This window comes from Sminthopsis crassicaudata, chromosome X (genome assembly GCF_048593235.1).
Source record: "Sminthopsis crassicaudata isolate SCR6 chromosome X, ASM4859323v1, whole genome shotgun sequence".
Classification (NCBI taxonomy): domain Eukaryota; kingdom Metazoa; phylum Chordata; class Mammalia; order Dasyuromorphia; family Dasyuridae; genus Sminthopsis; species Sminthopsis crassicaudata.
This window is the reverse complement of record NC_133623.1, coordinates 57087587-57104047: the sequence shown is the minus strand read 5'-3', so window position 1 is coordinate 57104047 and position 16461 is coordinate 57087587. Positions and strand designations below refer to the sequence as shown.

Genomic DNA, 16461 nt, shown 5'->3' with positions numbered 1-16461 from the left:
TTAAAATTCCATCTTCCACATTCACTCTTTTCCAATTCCATTTAATTCCAGGACCTTTCCTCTGTTGATTATTTCTGATTTATCCTGTGTTTGGCTTGTTTGTACTTAGGTTCTTGCACACTCTCTTTCCCAATTGCAAGCTCCCTGAGAACAGAAATTGTGATTTATCTTTTACATCTCTTTATATCCCCAGCACCTAGTACAGGGCCTCTCATGTAGTAGTAGTAGTAGTAGTAGTAGTAGTAGTAGTAGTAGTAGTAGTAGTAGTAGTAAGGAGCAGCAGCAGTAACAGGAGTAGCAGCAGAGCATTAGCAGTAATAGTTGTAGTTGTTTTCTTAACAGAGATACTGGAGTGGTTCGCCATTTCCTTCTCCAAGTCATTTTACAGACAAGGAAACTGAAGCAAATGGAGTGAAGTGACTTATCCAGGGTGACATAGCTAGTTAGTGTCTGAAGCCAGGGACTTCCTGACTCCAGGCTGGTGTTCTATCCATCCTCTCTTATAGTCAGTGTTTAAGAAACTCTCATTGATTGACATTGTTGCAGTGTCCCCAAATGTTGAATTGAACTAGGAATTTCTCCCTGTGTTTAATCTCTTTGTGGGTCTCCTTAAAATCTGCCCATCCCCTCACTACCATCCCTGTCCCCATTTATCCCGACTGAATCATACCTCATTAAACTTCATCCATAATTTCAGTTTGAAAACGTCTTGTTATATTATATATATATAACAAGACTTTATTATATATATTATGTATCATATATATTATAATATATATTAGCTTATTCCTCTCAGTCTTATGTCATCTGCAAATTTAATGTATGTTCAGACATATATCAGAGAGATTGGGGATTCAGTTTCAAATCACCGAAATAAGATGAATATTGCAACAAAACAAGTCACATGTTTTTGTTTGCCAATAAGTCATATTCCCAAAAGTCATATTTACACTATATTGCAGTCTATATAGTACACAGTAGCATTAATTAGTTAATTCATCAATTAATTTGAATATTTTACTATTAAAAATGCTAACCATTATCTAAGCCTTCAGTGAGTCATTTTTTTTTAGTGATGGAAGGTCTTGCAATGATATTGGCTGCTGACTAGTCAGGGTATGGAAGTTGCTGAGGTTGGGGGTGCTGTGGCAATCTGTGCAGTGCAAGAAAATGAGTCACACCTGGACTACCTAATTACTTATCCAAATCACTGATTTTTAAAAATGGTTAGCACAGGACCAAGGACAGCGCTGGGCAGCCATCACTTATAGATCTCCTTCCAGATTGACATTCATTCTTCACATATTCACCAAATCCTTTTGGCTCCTCAATTTTGTTCAGGGCATATTTCTGGGCCTGAGGATGAAGTCACAAGTTGTGCCCTTATATATAGCATGCTCAAAGAAATAACAGTTATTTGCAGATAATTCTAATATTTGGGCGAATTTGATGTGATCAGGAAAGCATGGGCAAGGAGAGAGATTGGTTCTTCTATTTCTCACCCCTCTTTGGGTCAGGTCAGCAGCCACAAATCCTTTAACGTGTACTGTTGTCCAAACCATCAGAGTTTTAGTAAGTCCTTATGTGTACTGGGAAAGGTATGAAATTTCTGTAATAACCGGTCCCTGCCCTCTTGGAGTTCCCAGTCTAGTAGAGAGAAAAGGCCCCCTGATCTCCATGTCCCAACCTTGTCCAGAAGAACTTCAGGAGAGATTTGGCCACATATCTAGAGGTAGCTAAGTGGCAAAGTGGATGGTTCTTGGACCGAACTGTTGGAAAGGTAAGACAGTTTATATCACTTTTCTCAGCCTTAGTTTCCTCGCTGTAACTAGAAATAATAGCACCTACTTCTTGGGGCTGTTGCGGGATTCAAATGAGATAGCAAATGTTAACTGTTAATATATTGCCATTCCACTTTGCATCTGCTACTCTGCCTGATTTCAGCTCCCAGAGGCAAGATTCCCCTCCTAGGGTGATCTCATCCCTTCTGAACTCAGCTTGTATGGCTAATTCAAACCCTGATTGACACAAGCTCCTTCAACTTTCTCTGATTTGAAGGTTGGAATACCACTTTCCTCCTAATGCCTTCCTGTCTAGAGGGAGGAAACTGGACTTAGCTCACTCCACTTTGCATCTGCTTAGTTTCAACTTCAGGGAACAAGGTGCCTCAGCACCTTCTGCTTTTGCCCACTTCCTGCCCACTTTCCACTTACATTGTGTGTTGTTTCCCTGCTTTGATGAATGAGCTCCTTGAAGGCGGGGAATCTCTTTTTATTAATTGTCTCCCCAGTATCTAGTACAGAGTGGGCACTCGATAGATGGATTGGATTGGAGTGGAAGCACTTTGCAAACTTTTTTCAGTTGTTTTTGGTCATGTTCCACTCTTGGTGTCCACATTTAGGGTTTTCTTGGCAAAAAAAATACTGGAATAGTTTTCTGTTTTCTTCTCCAGCTCATTTTACAGGTGAGGAATTGAGAGAGGGCGAGTGACTTGTCCAGGATCACGCAGCTGAGTGTCTGAGGCTGGATTTGAATTTAGAAAGATGAGTCTTCCTGACTCCAGACTCAGCCGTCTATCCACTAAAGTGCCCCTAGCTGCCCATATAAATAACATTGTTGATGATGATGATGGCAGAGTACTGAACATGGATTGGAGTCAGTAAGATTTGAGTTGTATGATTTAGGCAAATAACCTGCTCTCTCTATGTCTTAGTTTTCTCACCTATAAGATAAGGGACCTCAATGGGGGTCAGATGGGATCTCTAGGGTCCCTCCCAGCTATCAGCCCATAATCTTGTGATCCTCCCTGGAATTCAAGGGCATTATGGACATTATTTCCCCATCTTTTCTCAGACTTACCTGTCTGTGTCTAGTGGTCCTAGCAAAAGAGGAGATGAGATTAGACAGTTATGGCTTCTTTGACTTGTGTTGATTCCAAGGAAATACCATTCCCCCTTTTAAATGCTCACAAAGCTTCCTTTGTCCATTATGAATTTGTTTCCAGGGATCGAGGCCAGCTCATTGACAGCTTGTAGAATTTTTTATACCTCCCTTTATGAAAACAGGGACAGCATTTTGCTTACCTTCCAGCCTGGCACATTTCCCTTCTATTTTAAGGCATCAAAACCATACTTGATATATGTATGTATGTATGTTTGGCAGACAGCCAGCAAAGAATTAGAAATGACTGTCCAGGGCTCCATCTGGGCTGGATTAGTGTATATGTGAATGTGTGTGTGTGCATGTATACATGTGTGGGTGTGTGTGTGTGTTGTCCTGGTCTGATCACTTGGACCTTCATCAGCTCCTCTTCCACTCTTTAGGCTCCAGGCCCCCCATTTGGTCAATGAGAGAATGAACAAATTGACAGTCTTTAAAGGTCCCTAAGAACTCTGAGGTTCTCAAATTTTGTGATTCAATCCCAGAACTCTTTGTACCAAACCAGACTAAGAAGAGGATTTCAGGAAGCCTCGGGCTGGAGAAAACACGCAGGGTAGGGTGGGTATGAACACCCCAGGTATAAAGGAGGGGGCAGGCCACATGGTGGAGGCCAGAGAAGAGAGAATTTGTTTAGGCAATGGGGGAAACATCCAGTTGGACTGAATCCTTGTGTACTCAGAACAAGAGGCCTGAGACAAGGCCAACAATGCAAGTTGGAGCCAGGTGGTGGAGGGCTGCGAGGGAGGCTTAGAGGATTCTCTGGGCAGCAGAACCCACTAAATGTTCCTGAACAAGCTGTTCATTAGGAAAATCCATCTACCGGGACATCCTGTGCGGGAGGGATTCGAGAGGAGGAGGCCGGCAATAGGGAGAACAGTTCAGAGGCCACGAAAAGCCTCCAGGTGAGAGATATGTGGCCTGAGCTACTAAAAATGAGGCAGGGGGACTAGAGAGAGGGGATGGATAGAAGAGATATTGCAGAGGTTGGTGTGGGGGTGAGGAAGAGGGAGATACTCAAGGGAAGGTGGCTGAGAAAGCCTTTGCCAAAGACAGGGAAGAAGAGTTTTTGTGGCATGATGTCATGTTGGCTCTGGAAACAGTCAGTATAATAGACCGGGGGACAAAGGGCAGCCAGCCAGCAAAGAGCTGGAAGTGACTGTCCAGGGCCCCGTGTGGGCTGGGTTAGCGTTCACCTCAAAAGAAGAGCCAGAATCCGGACAGTTCGATTCACCTCAATAAGCATTTATTAAGTGCCTATTATATAGCAGGCACTAGGGACCATAGAGAAAAGTGAAATAGTCTGTGACCTCAAGGAGCTTCCCTTTGAATGTAGGGAAACGGCATGGAATGAGCTAAGTGAATACAAATTAATTTTTCTCTCTCTGTCTTTCTGTCTCTGTGTCTGTCTCTCTCTGTGTATGTGTGTGTGGACTAACAGCTTTGTAGAGTTTGGTACTAGAACTGGAGTAGAGCTTTTCGTGAGACAGAGGAGTACTCCCTCTCTAGAAAGCAGCCCCCCCTCCTTGGAGCCACTCCAGTCCCTCACCTCTTCCAAGTCGTCACATGGCACCATGTGGCCGCCATCCTTGGCTCTGGACGCGCTTATTCTCCGATGGCTCCATGGGTCTGAGATGGTGGAGTGCTGGGTCACCTCAGATCAGGTCAGACAGAATAGACCTGTTTCATGTAACGAGATGAATCATGAGACACGTATTTAAAAAACAAACAAAAAAAAAAAAAAACAATGTACATGGGGCAAGATGAAATATAAGGGGATGAGATAACAAGCACTTGTTTAGTGCTTATAATGTCAGGCACTATGCTAAGTACTTTCCAATTATGATCTCATTTTACTCTTTATTATTCCCATTTTACATTTGAGGAAACTGAGGCAGACAGCTTGAGTGATTTGCCTAGAGTTAGACAGTTAGTAAATGAAGCCTATTATGAATTCAGGTCTCCCAGAATCTAGGCCCGGGGCTCTATTCCTTGAGTCACCTACCTGGGACAAGATACTTAGAGGTAACAAGATGACATTACAGTTGTATAATTGTAACAAGATACTAGATGTCCATTATATGTAACCAAATGTGTCGTGAATATCTGACAAGAGTTACTGTGTACATTATAAGATGCATTGGGACTGGATAACAGGTCATAAAAATCCTCATCTCTTAGACTGGAAACTCCCCCAGGGCAGGACCCAGAGTGGCTCCTTTGGCTTCTGGCTCCTTTGGCTTCTGGCTCCTTTTCCCAACACAGCCCGGTCCTGTCCAGCACTGATTCCGGCTGGGGCTCAGCAAGGGCTCGGCAAAGGCTCAGCGATAACTTTGTAGTGGAATAAGTTTGCTCAGAGGCTCAGCATTTAAAAGGCTTTTGCCTAAAAGGACATTCAAAGAAAGAAGCCAGTGGACACCAAAGCCCTATTTGTCTCTGAAATGATATTAGTCTAAACTTTTGCAGGGGTTCTCAAACTGCGGCCCGCTGAGGACATTTATGCTGCTCGACGGGTTATGGCAAATGGGCTGAGGAGTGGAGACAGAGTGTGACTTTTTGTTTTTACTATAGTCCGGCCCTCCGACAGTCTGAGGGACAGTGAACTGACCCCCTATTTAAAAAGTGTGAGGAACACTGGAAGGTCCTCGGAGCTCCCCAAAGGCCCTCCAAAGACTAAGCTCCCGGCTCCGATTGCACAAACTGCCGATTCTGGAGCCTGTTTTAGAAACAGACTTGGATCTTTGGAACTCTGCACACTTGACTGAATACCCCCAGAGTGACCCAAGAGAGAGGGGAAAGACCCCATGTTTGCAGCTCTCTTTGTGATGGCAAAGAACTAGAAACTGAGGCCTACAATCCGTTGGGAAAGGCCGGAAAAGATACGATTGTGATGATGGAAGGCTGCGGTGCTGTCCAAAAAGAGGACAGGAAAGTTTCCAGAGAAACTGGGCAGCTTCGAGTGAACGATGCAAAACAGAGTGAGTGGAACCTGGAGAACAACTACAAAGCAACATTATAAAGATGATCAGCTTTGGAAGATTTGACAAACACCCATTAAAACTCCATAGGGTTCATGTTGCGATACGCTATCTATGTTGTCTGGAGAGATGGGCTCAGAAGGCGAATCAAAGAACATTTTCTCTGTGTGTCTGTGGTTTGGGGTTTTGTTTGGGGGGGGGGGGGCATGTCTAATGCAGACATTTGTTTTGCTTGAGGATATACAAGCAGCTAGGTGGCGCAGTGGGCGCATGGCTTTGGAGCCAGGAATGCTCTCCTTCCTAAAGGCAAATCTGAGTCTAGATACTAAGCTGTGTGACTCTGGGCAAGTCAGAACCCCATTTGCCTCAGTTTCTTCAACTATAAAAGGAACTGGAGAAGGAAATGGCAAATCATTGCAGTTTCTCCAGGAAGAAAATCCCAAGGGAGATCGCAAAGGGTCAGGTGTGACTTTTTAAAAATACCTTGGCAACCAACAAAAATACAGGCATTTCTTGGAGAAATTTGGGGTTTAACTACACTAAGGTGAATATCACAATAAAAGAAGACATAAAGACTTTGTTTCCTAGTGCATATATGCTATGTTTACATTAATTTTTTTTTTTTTTTTTTTTTTTTTTGCTGAGGCAATTGGGGTTAAGTGACTTGCCCAGGGTCACACAGCCAGGATGTGTTAAATGTCTGAGACTACATTTGAACTCAGGTCCTCCTGACTTCAGGGCTGGTGCTCTATCCATATGTGCCATCTAGCTGTCCCCTTTTTACACTATTCTGTAGTCTATGAAATATGCAATAGTATGTCTAAAAAACAATGGACATACCTTAATTTTAAATTACTTGATTCCTAAAAAAGAAAAGAAAAGAAACGCTAACCATCATCTGGGCCTTCAGTGAGTCATAATCTCATGGAAGCCCCAGTGGTAAAGCCTGCCTGCTTAGGGAGGTAGGTGCTGAAGATTGGGGTTTCTGACACACTTTGTTAAAACAATGAACTTGGCCATATCGATTGTTCATTTGGACACTTTAAGGCCATTGAGGACCCTTAACTGGCCAAATTTTAATATCAGGGAATAGGAGGCCAGAGGAGAAGGAAGAGAAATGGAAGAAGCCACAACACAGACAACATTCAACAATTAAGTTTGCCTTCTTATGTGGGAGTAGTTCGTGGCTTCCCAAAATAATCACAAAAATAACATCAAAGTTCAGTGATCACAGATCACCATAACAGATGTAATAATAATAAAAAACTTTGAAATATTGTGAGAATTAGCAAAATGGGATGCAAAGACAAGATAAGAGCCCATGCTATTGGGAAAAAGATTTGTTAGAGGCAGGGTTTAAAAAAAAACCACAAAACCTGCAAAATACAAGAAAAGAGCTATAAAATGTGATATACTTGTATACTTGTAATAAATGTTCTTTTTCTTGTTTTTTTCACAGGGTGAGGGAGAGAATTTGGAACTGAAAATAAAATGGAATTTTAAAAATGTGTGTGTGTGTATTTTAAAAATTGGGCTTTGAATGTTGAACAGCACATAGGCTGGAGTCTTCCAAGGCCCTTGAATACTTGGCCCTGAGATAGTCCCTCTCTGCAAGCCGGCTCTAAAGCCCTTTACAATTTAGGTCTCATTTTCAGAAAAGACTCTGAAGCTGACCCCCTGAGCTTTAGGATGAGAAGGTGTGAACCCCCTGGGGACGGGGAACAGCTGACCTAACCTTTCTAGTAAGGATACTAACTGTGTGACTCTGGGCAAGTCACTAATCCTGTTTGCCTCATAAACAGTGTGACTCTGGCAAGTCACTAATCCTGTTTGCCTCAGTTTCCTCATCTATAAAAGGAATTGAAGAAGGAAATGGCAAACCACAATATCTCTATGAAGAAAATGCCCAAATGGGATCACAAAGGGTCAAATGTGACTTTTTTAAAAATACCTGGGCAAATAACAAAAATACAGACATTTCTTAGAGATACTTTGGGGTTTAACCACAATAGGGTGATAACCTTTATTTGACTCAAAATAACCTTCCTACCAGAGGCAGAGTTCCTTTTGGAACTTTACTAACTGGAGTAGTGGGTTTTAAAGGTGGACCATCCTTTTGTGGGCTATTATCTCCATTTTACAGCTGAGGAAATAGAGGCTGAGATTAAATGACTCTTCCCCTATTTATCTATGGGAGTATTCAAACTTGACTCTCTTGATTGTTGGGTCATCCTGTTTGGGAATGTAAAGGCCTAATTCTGGGGCCAGGCTTTCAAGGTTTTCCTTCCATTGATTATCTAACCACATCCTTTGCCCCAGGCAGATTGCATGATAGGATTTCCCATCGGGAGCGAACCAGCCAGACCAGGAATAGGCCTCGGCTCTCTCAGCTGGAGACTTTTGCTCACAATGGCTCCCCCATGGAGCCAGGAGAACCGGTCCAGTGAGGGCTCTGCCTGTGGCTGGTGACTCACGAGCTGACCTGAACCAAGTTTCCTCTCTCAGGACTTAAGCTTCTGTGTATTCTGTTGGAATATTAGAGAAAGTAAGACTTGCCCAGGTGGGATGGGGGAAGCCCCATCTCTTAAAGTTTCCTCTGCTGAAATCTCAAAGAGCAGCCCTGGAGTTTCTCAGAAGGAAGGTTACCTCAGTTTCCCTAAAACCTTCCTACACAAATTATGTTAACTCCTATGGAGTGAGGTTGGGGAGGATACAGGAGTCTGGGGTCTACCAGGCCAAGAACTCCAGGAGAGATTAACATCACTGTAATCACCTAGGGAGGAAATAATGACTTTAGCTACAGACTCCAAGTAGTTCATCTAAAAAATTGGGTATCTCTGCCCCTAGATTATCTTGTTTTCATTTCCATTTTATGGTCACTTGAAGATGGCTAACCAGTCACTCCCCTGCTCCACCTCTAAGCCACAAAATTAGCAATATCAGTGACTTCAGGGAGCAAAGAGTAGTCTTGAAAACTCTGCCTTTTTAGACCCAAGTTCCCTAAAGCACTTTATCCCCCACATACTTCTTGGCTAACTCCATTTTGGAATTTAGCCCGGTGGTCGATGAAATTTTTGCTTCTTGACTTGAAGATGATCAAAGTCTACAAATTCTTTTGCGACACTTTGTGTCACTGGTCCAGACCCCGATATTTTGGAGTGGGGGTTCAGTTTTCCTGCATCCCATCTCTACCAGCAAGCAAGGTTGGGGCTCTCCATCATCCCTGCCAGTGCCTCTGAGGCTACCAGGGAGCATCTGAGCTTGCTTTGTAGGGGCCATGTTCAGAGAAGATACTGCCTGTTGGCTCTTGTGACCCTCAGCTGCTCAAGGAGGGAAAGGAAATCTGGAAGGTCACAGGAGAACCTGACCCCTGCTCCGAAGTTGAGGGGAGAAGGGAAAAGTACAGAGTGAGCTCCATTTGTTCTAGGGAGAAACCATGCAGAGTGGGAGCAGCTTTGACACAGAGGAGGGGCTGCTTCCTCTGAGTTTCTGGCAAAATCTTCTCCTTAATAAGATGTAAATGGATGAGGAGTGGTGAATAGCCACCCTTCCACCTCCCCACAGATAATTTGAGGGTGTGGTTGGAAGAATGAGGGATTGGAAGGTGGAGCTGGTTCAAATCTTGTGTGAAATTCTTTCTAGCTCAGTGACCTTTCACTTTCCCTGCCCCTCAGTTTCCTCTTCTGAACAACTGCAGTGATAGTCTTGACTCACAGGATTGTTAGTACAGAATTATGAAAATTTCAAAGTCCTTGTGGAAACCTGAGGGGCTAGTCCAAGGCGGGGGACATGAAGATGGAGGACTAGGCCCGCAATACTTCTACCTCTGGGCCTGATCTCTATCTATATCAGGAATAGATTCCTCATCCCAAAACAAGGTCAAGTCTTCTGGCCTCCACCCCCCAAACTGGAGCAGACTTCTTGGCTCTTATGGATCCTTCACTGGGAAGAAGGAAAAGAGGCTGTCCCTATCTACTTTCCACATCTCTCAGGGCTGGGACAAGTGATTTGTGATGTGACCTGAAACAAATTTCCTCTCTTGGCACTTCAGCTTTTTGTATTTTCCTGGAATAGTCTGACCCTCCATCCATGAGGAGCTGGAAGAGGGAGCTAGGGACTAAGCCCAACTCCCCTAAGAGCTGTAAGATAAGGATGTGGGTGCTGTGGTGAGACACGAAGATGTTCAACCCCCCCCCCAGCCACTGAGTCAAACTTTCATCACCGTCAATTTCCTCATCTCCCTCATTTCCTGAAAGTCATAGTGAGGTGTGCCCAGTGGTTCAAAAAGCAGGAATGGCCCACCTCAAGGGGGGCCCAATGGTTCAAGAAGCAGGAATGGCTCACCCCCAAGGGGGGTTCCTTGCTGGCTGCTCTCTTTTATCTTCCCCCCACCTCCCTAGCCTCCTCCTGCCACTCTTACTCCTCCAGGTTACAGGTTCCTTCCTCCTCCCAACCTTGCCTCCCGATGGGCATTTCTCATCACTTTCTCTCTCAGGTCTTTTATTCTCGGGCCTCATCTCTATTCCTCCGGCCTACCACAACCTACTACCTTCCATCCATCAGCTCTGGCTCCAAATTAGGAGTATAGATCTAGAACCCGGAGGGGACATCACAAGCCATCTCACTTTGCAGATAAGGAAACGGGTCCAGATAGGTGAACTATCTCACCTCTGATCTTCCAGCTGTCCCTAATCTCATCCCTGTCCCAGTCCTCGTCCATGGCTTCTTTTTTGGATGTCCATTGATGATGTTGTTTCCCACTCCAAGCACTGCTGGTTTTCTCTCTCCTGCCCCTACTCTCACACCACACTTTCCATTTACCTCCCTCATTCACTTACACACAGCTCCCAAGCTTCCCCTCAGTAGCAATCCCCTTCTGTGATCCCCTCTGGCTTCTCACTGCCCCCACCCCATCTCCTATTTCCCCATCCCACAAGCTCAGCCTTCTCTCCACGCCCGTCCTCAGACCCATCGATGTAATGTGATATTGTGACCCCTGACCTTGGTGGGCTTCTATTCTAATGGGTCAGTGGTCCTGGAACTTCTGGCTTTGGAATCTGCCTCAGGAGACCCCCCACAGCCAATGTCTGACCACTCCTTGGCCAGATGGCTTCCGGCCTCAGGAAACTCACACAGACCAAACTCCTAAGAATAAGCCCACTCCAGTGAATTGGAGGGCTGACTGGTGGTCTTGTCAGTAACAATTTGATCAACCGAGAACCACTGTTCCTACTATGAGCCATCGAATGAGCATAGCTGCGGTAGGAAGCTATATATGAAAGTGTATCTCCTTGCTTCCGGTTCTTGACGGAATTCCCTCACTGCTTGGTAAATGGGCCACGTACCATAACTTTCAATAAAACTTTTCCCCTTGACTAGGAGATGGATTCAAGCCTGCATATTCTTTTGATACCTCCTGACACCGTCTGGGGAACTTTTGGGGTTGCCCCGTCCCAACCTTGATAATATCAATGGAGATTCCCATTTCCTCTCTCACCCTTCGGCTGGTCCAGGTAGACCTTGGCCTCCATCCGAGTCGTTCACCCTCACGTTCTTATCCTGCTCAATGAGCCAGCCTCTTCTCCCTTCTTGCCTGTACCCCAGTTCACATCTCACTTCCTTCAATGACTCCCCCAGGCCCATCCCTCATCACAGCTCCTCCTTCAGTCAGGAGCCATCGGGAGCTCTTCCTTCTTTCGTCCCTCTTTCCTTCCCCTCCATCTTCAGGAGCCAGTCTCTTATTGTGGAATACACTTCTGAAATGCACTATTTGGGGGATTTGGGGCAAATCAGTTTATTTCCTGGGGTCTCAGTTTCTGCCTCTCTAAAAAACAAAGGGGGAGGGGAAGTTGCGATACAAGGGAGGAAGGAGGGGGGACATGTTCTAGACCCCAGTTCTAGGTTCCGTGCTCCAAGATCCTATATCCTCTGGTTTCCCTTACAGTGTTCCCTACAGCCAGTTGATTATTATTTTCTCTGTCTCACCCTCTGACTCCACCTCCCTTCTCCATGACTCTCATCAAATTTGATTACAACCCCAGCAGGACTTTGTCCCTGAATCGAAGGGCGACTCTTGTGCATTGGTTCAGAAGTAGCACGGGGGACTTCCCACGGTTATCCCGTTGGGAAGCTGCTCCATCCGCATGCCTTATTAGCCTCCGTTTCCCTGCTGGGGGTGCCATGCCTTAGTAGCTCTGGTGCACTTTCCTCCCATGGGCTCCTAGGGGCTCCCAGCTCCAGCTTTCCAATTTTCACCAGAGACTTCTGGGTTCCTGCTTGTTGGCACTAGGAACAGGAAGCGGAAACAAGGCCTTTCCTTTCCCACTCAGTTTCCTTAGCAATTAAATAAATGAGAAGGTTGGACTGGAAGACCAGGGGGAGGGGAAGGGGGGGGGGGGGGACAGAGGGGGCTTTTCAACGCTCAGCCTGTGATTCTAGGATAACTTGATACATCATCCTTCAAGAAGGAAGACGAGGAGGGACAGAGGAAGAAGACAGAGAGGGAGCTCCGGCTAGGAGCTGGGAGGTAGGGATGCCTAAGGGGTCTCCAGGGACTCCAGCTTCACTCTGTTCTCATACTCCCTTCTCCCGGGGGTGGGGTTCAATTGATTTTCCATCTGTCCCCATTAGTCCAGGGACAGCTGAGTGGAAGGGCTGAAGGGGAAAAAACATTGAGAGATTGAGAGAGAGAGAGAGAGAGGGAGAGAGAGAGAGAGAGAGAGAGAGAGAGAGAGAGAGAGAGAGAGAGAGAGAGAGAGAGAGAGAGAGAGAGAGAGAGAGAGAGAACAGAGAGAGAGAGAGAGAAATTGAGGAAGGATAAAATAACCTCAGGGGAGTCAAAGCCCAAACCACAAACACATTTTTCTTTTTAAAACAACATAAAATACAATTTATAAACATAATCTCGGGCAGAGGGATGTGGGGAACGTAGAGACAGGAATACACCATCTCTCTGGAGGGCATCAAAGGGAAAGGGGCCGTCAGCGAGGAGCCGGGCTGGCTTGATCCTGGACTGAACTCATACCACCCCCATCTGAGTCATCTGAAGGGCTCCCCCGGGGAAGGCCGGGCTGTTTGTGAAGCCCCCGAAGTTTCAGGACCAGCTCCTTGGTAAAATCCTGGATGAAAGGGCAAGGAGGGGGAGGGGGAAGCAAAAAGAAAATTGACCCCACCCCCACCTCCAAGCCTCCAGTGATTGATGGGCTGTGGAAAGGGGGTGGAGTGGGAGAAAGGGACAGAGAGAGTGCCAGGGGAACAGAGGGGGTGGGGAGGACAAGAGCTTGGGAGATTGGGACTGGGGGGAAGGAAAAAGGAGACAGCCCAGCCTCCACCACGGAGGGAATGTCCCCTGCCCCATCTTGCCTCATTCTCTGGACTGGAGAACAAGGGGCAGGGCTTACCTCTGTAGGGTTCCTGCAGGACTTCAAGATTCCCTGGACACCCCCCCAAAAAAGAATACATGAGATATACACACTAACCTCTCCCCCAGCCAAATAATTCCTCCTTGCCCCCAAACCCCATCATGCCCCGCTCAGAGAGATGGGAATGAAAGTTCATTGTGTTGGTTAGAGGTGAAGAGCTCCTGCTTCTCCCCAAGAGTGAGGGGGAAACATAAAGACGTCCCCAAAGTCATTTAGCCTGTAGTTTCCTTTACCCTATCCCCGGGGGTCTCCCTCTTTCCCGCTCCTTGTCCCCCAAAACCCTTAAGCCCCCTTTCCATCTCTTGCTCCCTTCTGCAATCAATCACTAACATTTATATTTAGCCTACTAAGTTCCAGGCATTGTGCTAAGCACCAGGGATAACAAAATGAGCAAAAGACAATCCCCCCTCTGAAGGACCTTACATTTTGATGGGGGAAGAGACGCCCACCTGAATTTTTCTGCTTCTCTCCTCTTCATTCTCTAGTTCCAATAATTCATCGATATTGACTTCATCCGGCATGTCTTCCTCCTGTGCAGTCAGGGACAAGCTCGGGTTTGGGGATCCCTCAAGTCTCTCACCTTTCTCTTGCTTTTCTCCCTCCCCTTTCCACCCCCTGCCCCTCTGGGACCCAGAAAATGGCAGGGCTCCTTCCTGGTGGGAGGATGACCAGCTGACCAGCTCTCCCTCCAGGCAGAGGCATGTGCTATGCAGAGATGGTACTGCCAGGCGTGACCGTCTGGGCCAAGCACTGAGGGAGGGAGGTGCCACCCCCCCCCCCCAGCACACACAATACCGCCCCCCACCATCACCACTGAGGTCTCCCTGTGCCGCGGCTGCTTCCTTCCGACTTCTGAGAGCTTTTCACTTCAGAAAACATCTTCCTGGTCAGGAAGCTACCCAGCTCTGCCCACAGCTCTGGCTCCCGCTGGGTGGGTTGAGAAGGGCTTGGACAGGGATACCCAAATCTAAGTCATCCTCCCTACATCTATTCCTCTGAGCCTACTTATCCTGGAAGGGTGGGAAGAGGTTAAAATTAAGTCCCAGACCATCCTGGGAACTTCCCACAATGAAGAATGTGGGGGGGGGGGGCAGAGGGGTCTCTAGGGCAGAGGCATACAGTGTCCAAGCTGGAATCCTAGAGCCAGCCAGGAAGCAGGCTCAGTCTTGCCTGGGAGTGCCAGGGGCCCGGATTTGAGGTTGGGGGTGGGGGTGGAGAGAGATAAGTCTCCTGGGTCCCCAGCCAGAGGCCCCTGACTCTGCCCTTTCATGGAAAAGTCTGAGCTGGGGAAGGAGGGAGGCGGGGGAAGGGAGAGTGGAATGGAACTGAGGCTGTTCCTGTGGATCACAGCTCCAGGATGCCTGGGTTCCCTTGGGACTCTGGGAGTGGGAATGGAAGAGAGGGCACTCAGCCTAAAAATTCAAGAGGCGACCCAGTCATTTGGGCACCCCTGGGCCAGCCCGAGATGATGCTGTTTGTCTCCAGGAGAGGTCTCTGTTGTCTCTGATCACCCTACTGGAGAGAGAGAGGAGGATTGGGGGGCACCTGGCAGCTCTTAGCACCGGGCTTGGGCTATCTGCCCAGGCTTCGGTCTGGCTTCCTGCCAGCTTCCAGGGATGGGACCCAGCTGTGCCCCAGGAGAGGAAGCCGGGAGACAGGGGCAAGCAGGGGGAGGCTGGGACTGTCAGGAGGTAGGGGAGGATGGGGGGTGGGGGTGGAAATCAGTTTTCTCCTGGCTCTACTTCCCTCCCTCCCCCTGCCTGGGAGATCAAGAGTTCTGCCTTCTGGAAACCTTCCAGTCCTTCCCAAACACCAAACATTCTCATTCTGCTCCAGGCAGAAAGAAGTGTTGTTTACATAGGTTCCTGCTGGCTGGGGGGACTGGCCAGAATCAGGAAGCCGGACATAGTGCCCCCTCTATCCAGAGAGCGGGGTGGGGGGTCCGCTTGCTGACCTGGCGTGGTTCAGGCGGCCCTTCAGGGGCCCAGGTATTCCCGTGTGTACCTCCTCCTCGTGCCTTTGGGTGTTTTACTCTGTTCATTCGAAGCTACTTCTTTAGGGGAGGGAGCCTTTGGGTGCGTTCATGTCTCCAGCTGTGTCTGTGTGTCACCCAGGGCCCATCCTGCCCCCATGAGCCTTTGCATGGGATGTGTGGATAGCTAGCTACGGCAGTATCATTTCTGGTCCCTGCCCTGCTCCCGGTCACACAGCGGGTCTCGGGTGGGGGCCTTGGAATGGGGGATGGACGGATGGGGGAAAGACTATGGAGAAGATGAGGGAGACAGTGGGGTGCACCAGGCCCCCGTGACCCAAGCAAATCTGGAGGGAGGAAAAGGGGAGAGCCTCGAATAGAGTGAAGAAGGAAAGACAACGCTCCTTTCCGGTTCAGACTCTCTGAGCCTCAGTTTCTCTATCTGCCAAACGGGGGTGGGGGGAACCGGGGCGGACGAGGTTCTGTTAAATATTCTCAAAGGTCCTGCCGGTTCTGACCTTTGAAGATCCACAGATAGGCCCTTATTAAGAACCCGTTGGAAAGCATCTGGAAAGGCGAGGTAAACGCCAGCGTCCCCGGGCTCGGGGTGCCCCACATCCTTCTCCCCCTCCCAGTGGGCTCCCCATCCCTTCTCCGAAACCCCGCCCCCTCCCGGGGCTCCGGCCTCACCCGGCCCTGGTACAGCTCCTCCAGACGCCCGTCAATCCATTTCTCCACGTCCAGCCGCCGTTGGAGCTCCCGCCGGTCGTACTTGACCGTCACCCGGGCGTGTCGCTTCTGCAGACCCCCGGGGCTATTGCCAGGGCTGCCCCCCGCCCGGGAGGGCGACTGCAGCTTGCTCAGGACCCGCTTGCCGAGCCGCTGAGCAGCCATCCCCTGCGTGGCCCCCCTAGGGATGATGGACAAGAGAGGCAGCAGCAGCGGGCCACTCTTAAAAGGGGAGGGGGAGGGGGAGAGGAAGGAGGCGGGGCCGTGAGGAGGAGGAGGAGGAGGAGGAGATGGGAGAAAAAGCCTGGAGCCGGACCCAGGAACCCGAGAGCCCGCCCCCGCCTCCCAATCCCGTTTGCTCTCCCACTCACCCTCCTTTCAGGGCCCTCGCTGGGCACTCTGGCGGCCTGAACAAGCTGCCTCT

General features: G+C 48.1%; 1 protein-coding gene across 1 annotated transcript; it reads right to left on the bottom strand.

Moving 5' to 3' along the window:
* Positions 1-12761: 12761 nt before the first annotated feature.
* On the bottom strand, positions 12762-16287 carry PPP1R14A (protein phosphatase 1 regulatory inhibitor subunit 14A). Its single transcript, XM_074277304.1, has 4 exons — positions 15999-16287; positions 13786-13866; positions 13316-13348; positions 12762-13033 (listed from the first exon to the last, which is right to left on the bottom strand). Exons 1-4 carry the CDS (start codon positions 16200-16202, stop codon positions 12896-12898), a joined length of 456 nt encoding a protein of 151 aa, XP_074133405.1. The 5' UTR covers positions 16203-16287; the 3' UTR covers positions 12762-12895.
* Between the last annotated feature and the right edge of the window lie 174 nt (positions 16288-16461).

Bases quoted from the DNA above. Each gene is read 5' to 3' on its own strand.
- PPP1R14A (XM_074277304.1), bottom strand. From the start codon at position 16,202: ATGGCTGCTCAGCGGCTCGGCAAGCGGGTCCTGAGCAAGCTGCAGTCG. The intron at 13,867-15,998 runs GTGAGGCCGGAG...CTGACTGCACAG, and splicing joins AGGAGCTGTACCAGGGCCGG to GAGGAAGACATGCCGGATGA. The intron at 13,349-13,785 runs GTGGGCGTCTCT...GGGGGTGTCCAG, and splicing joins AGAGAAGCAGAAAAATTCAG to GGAATCTTGAAGTCCTGCAG.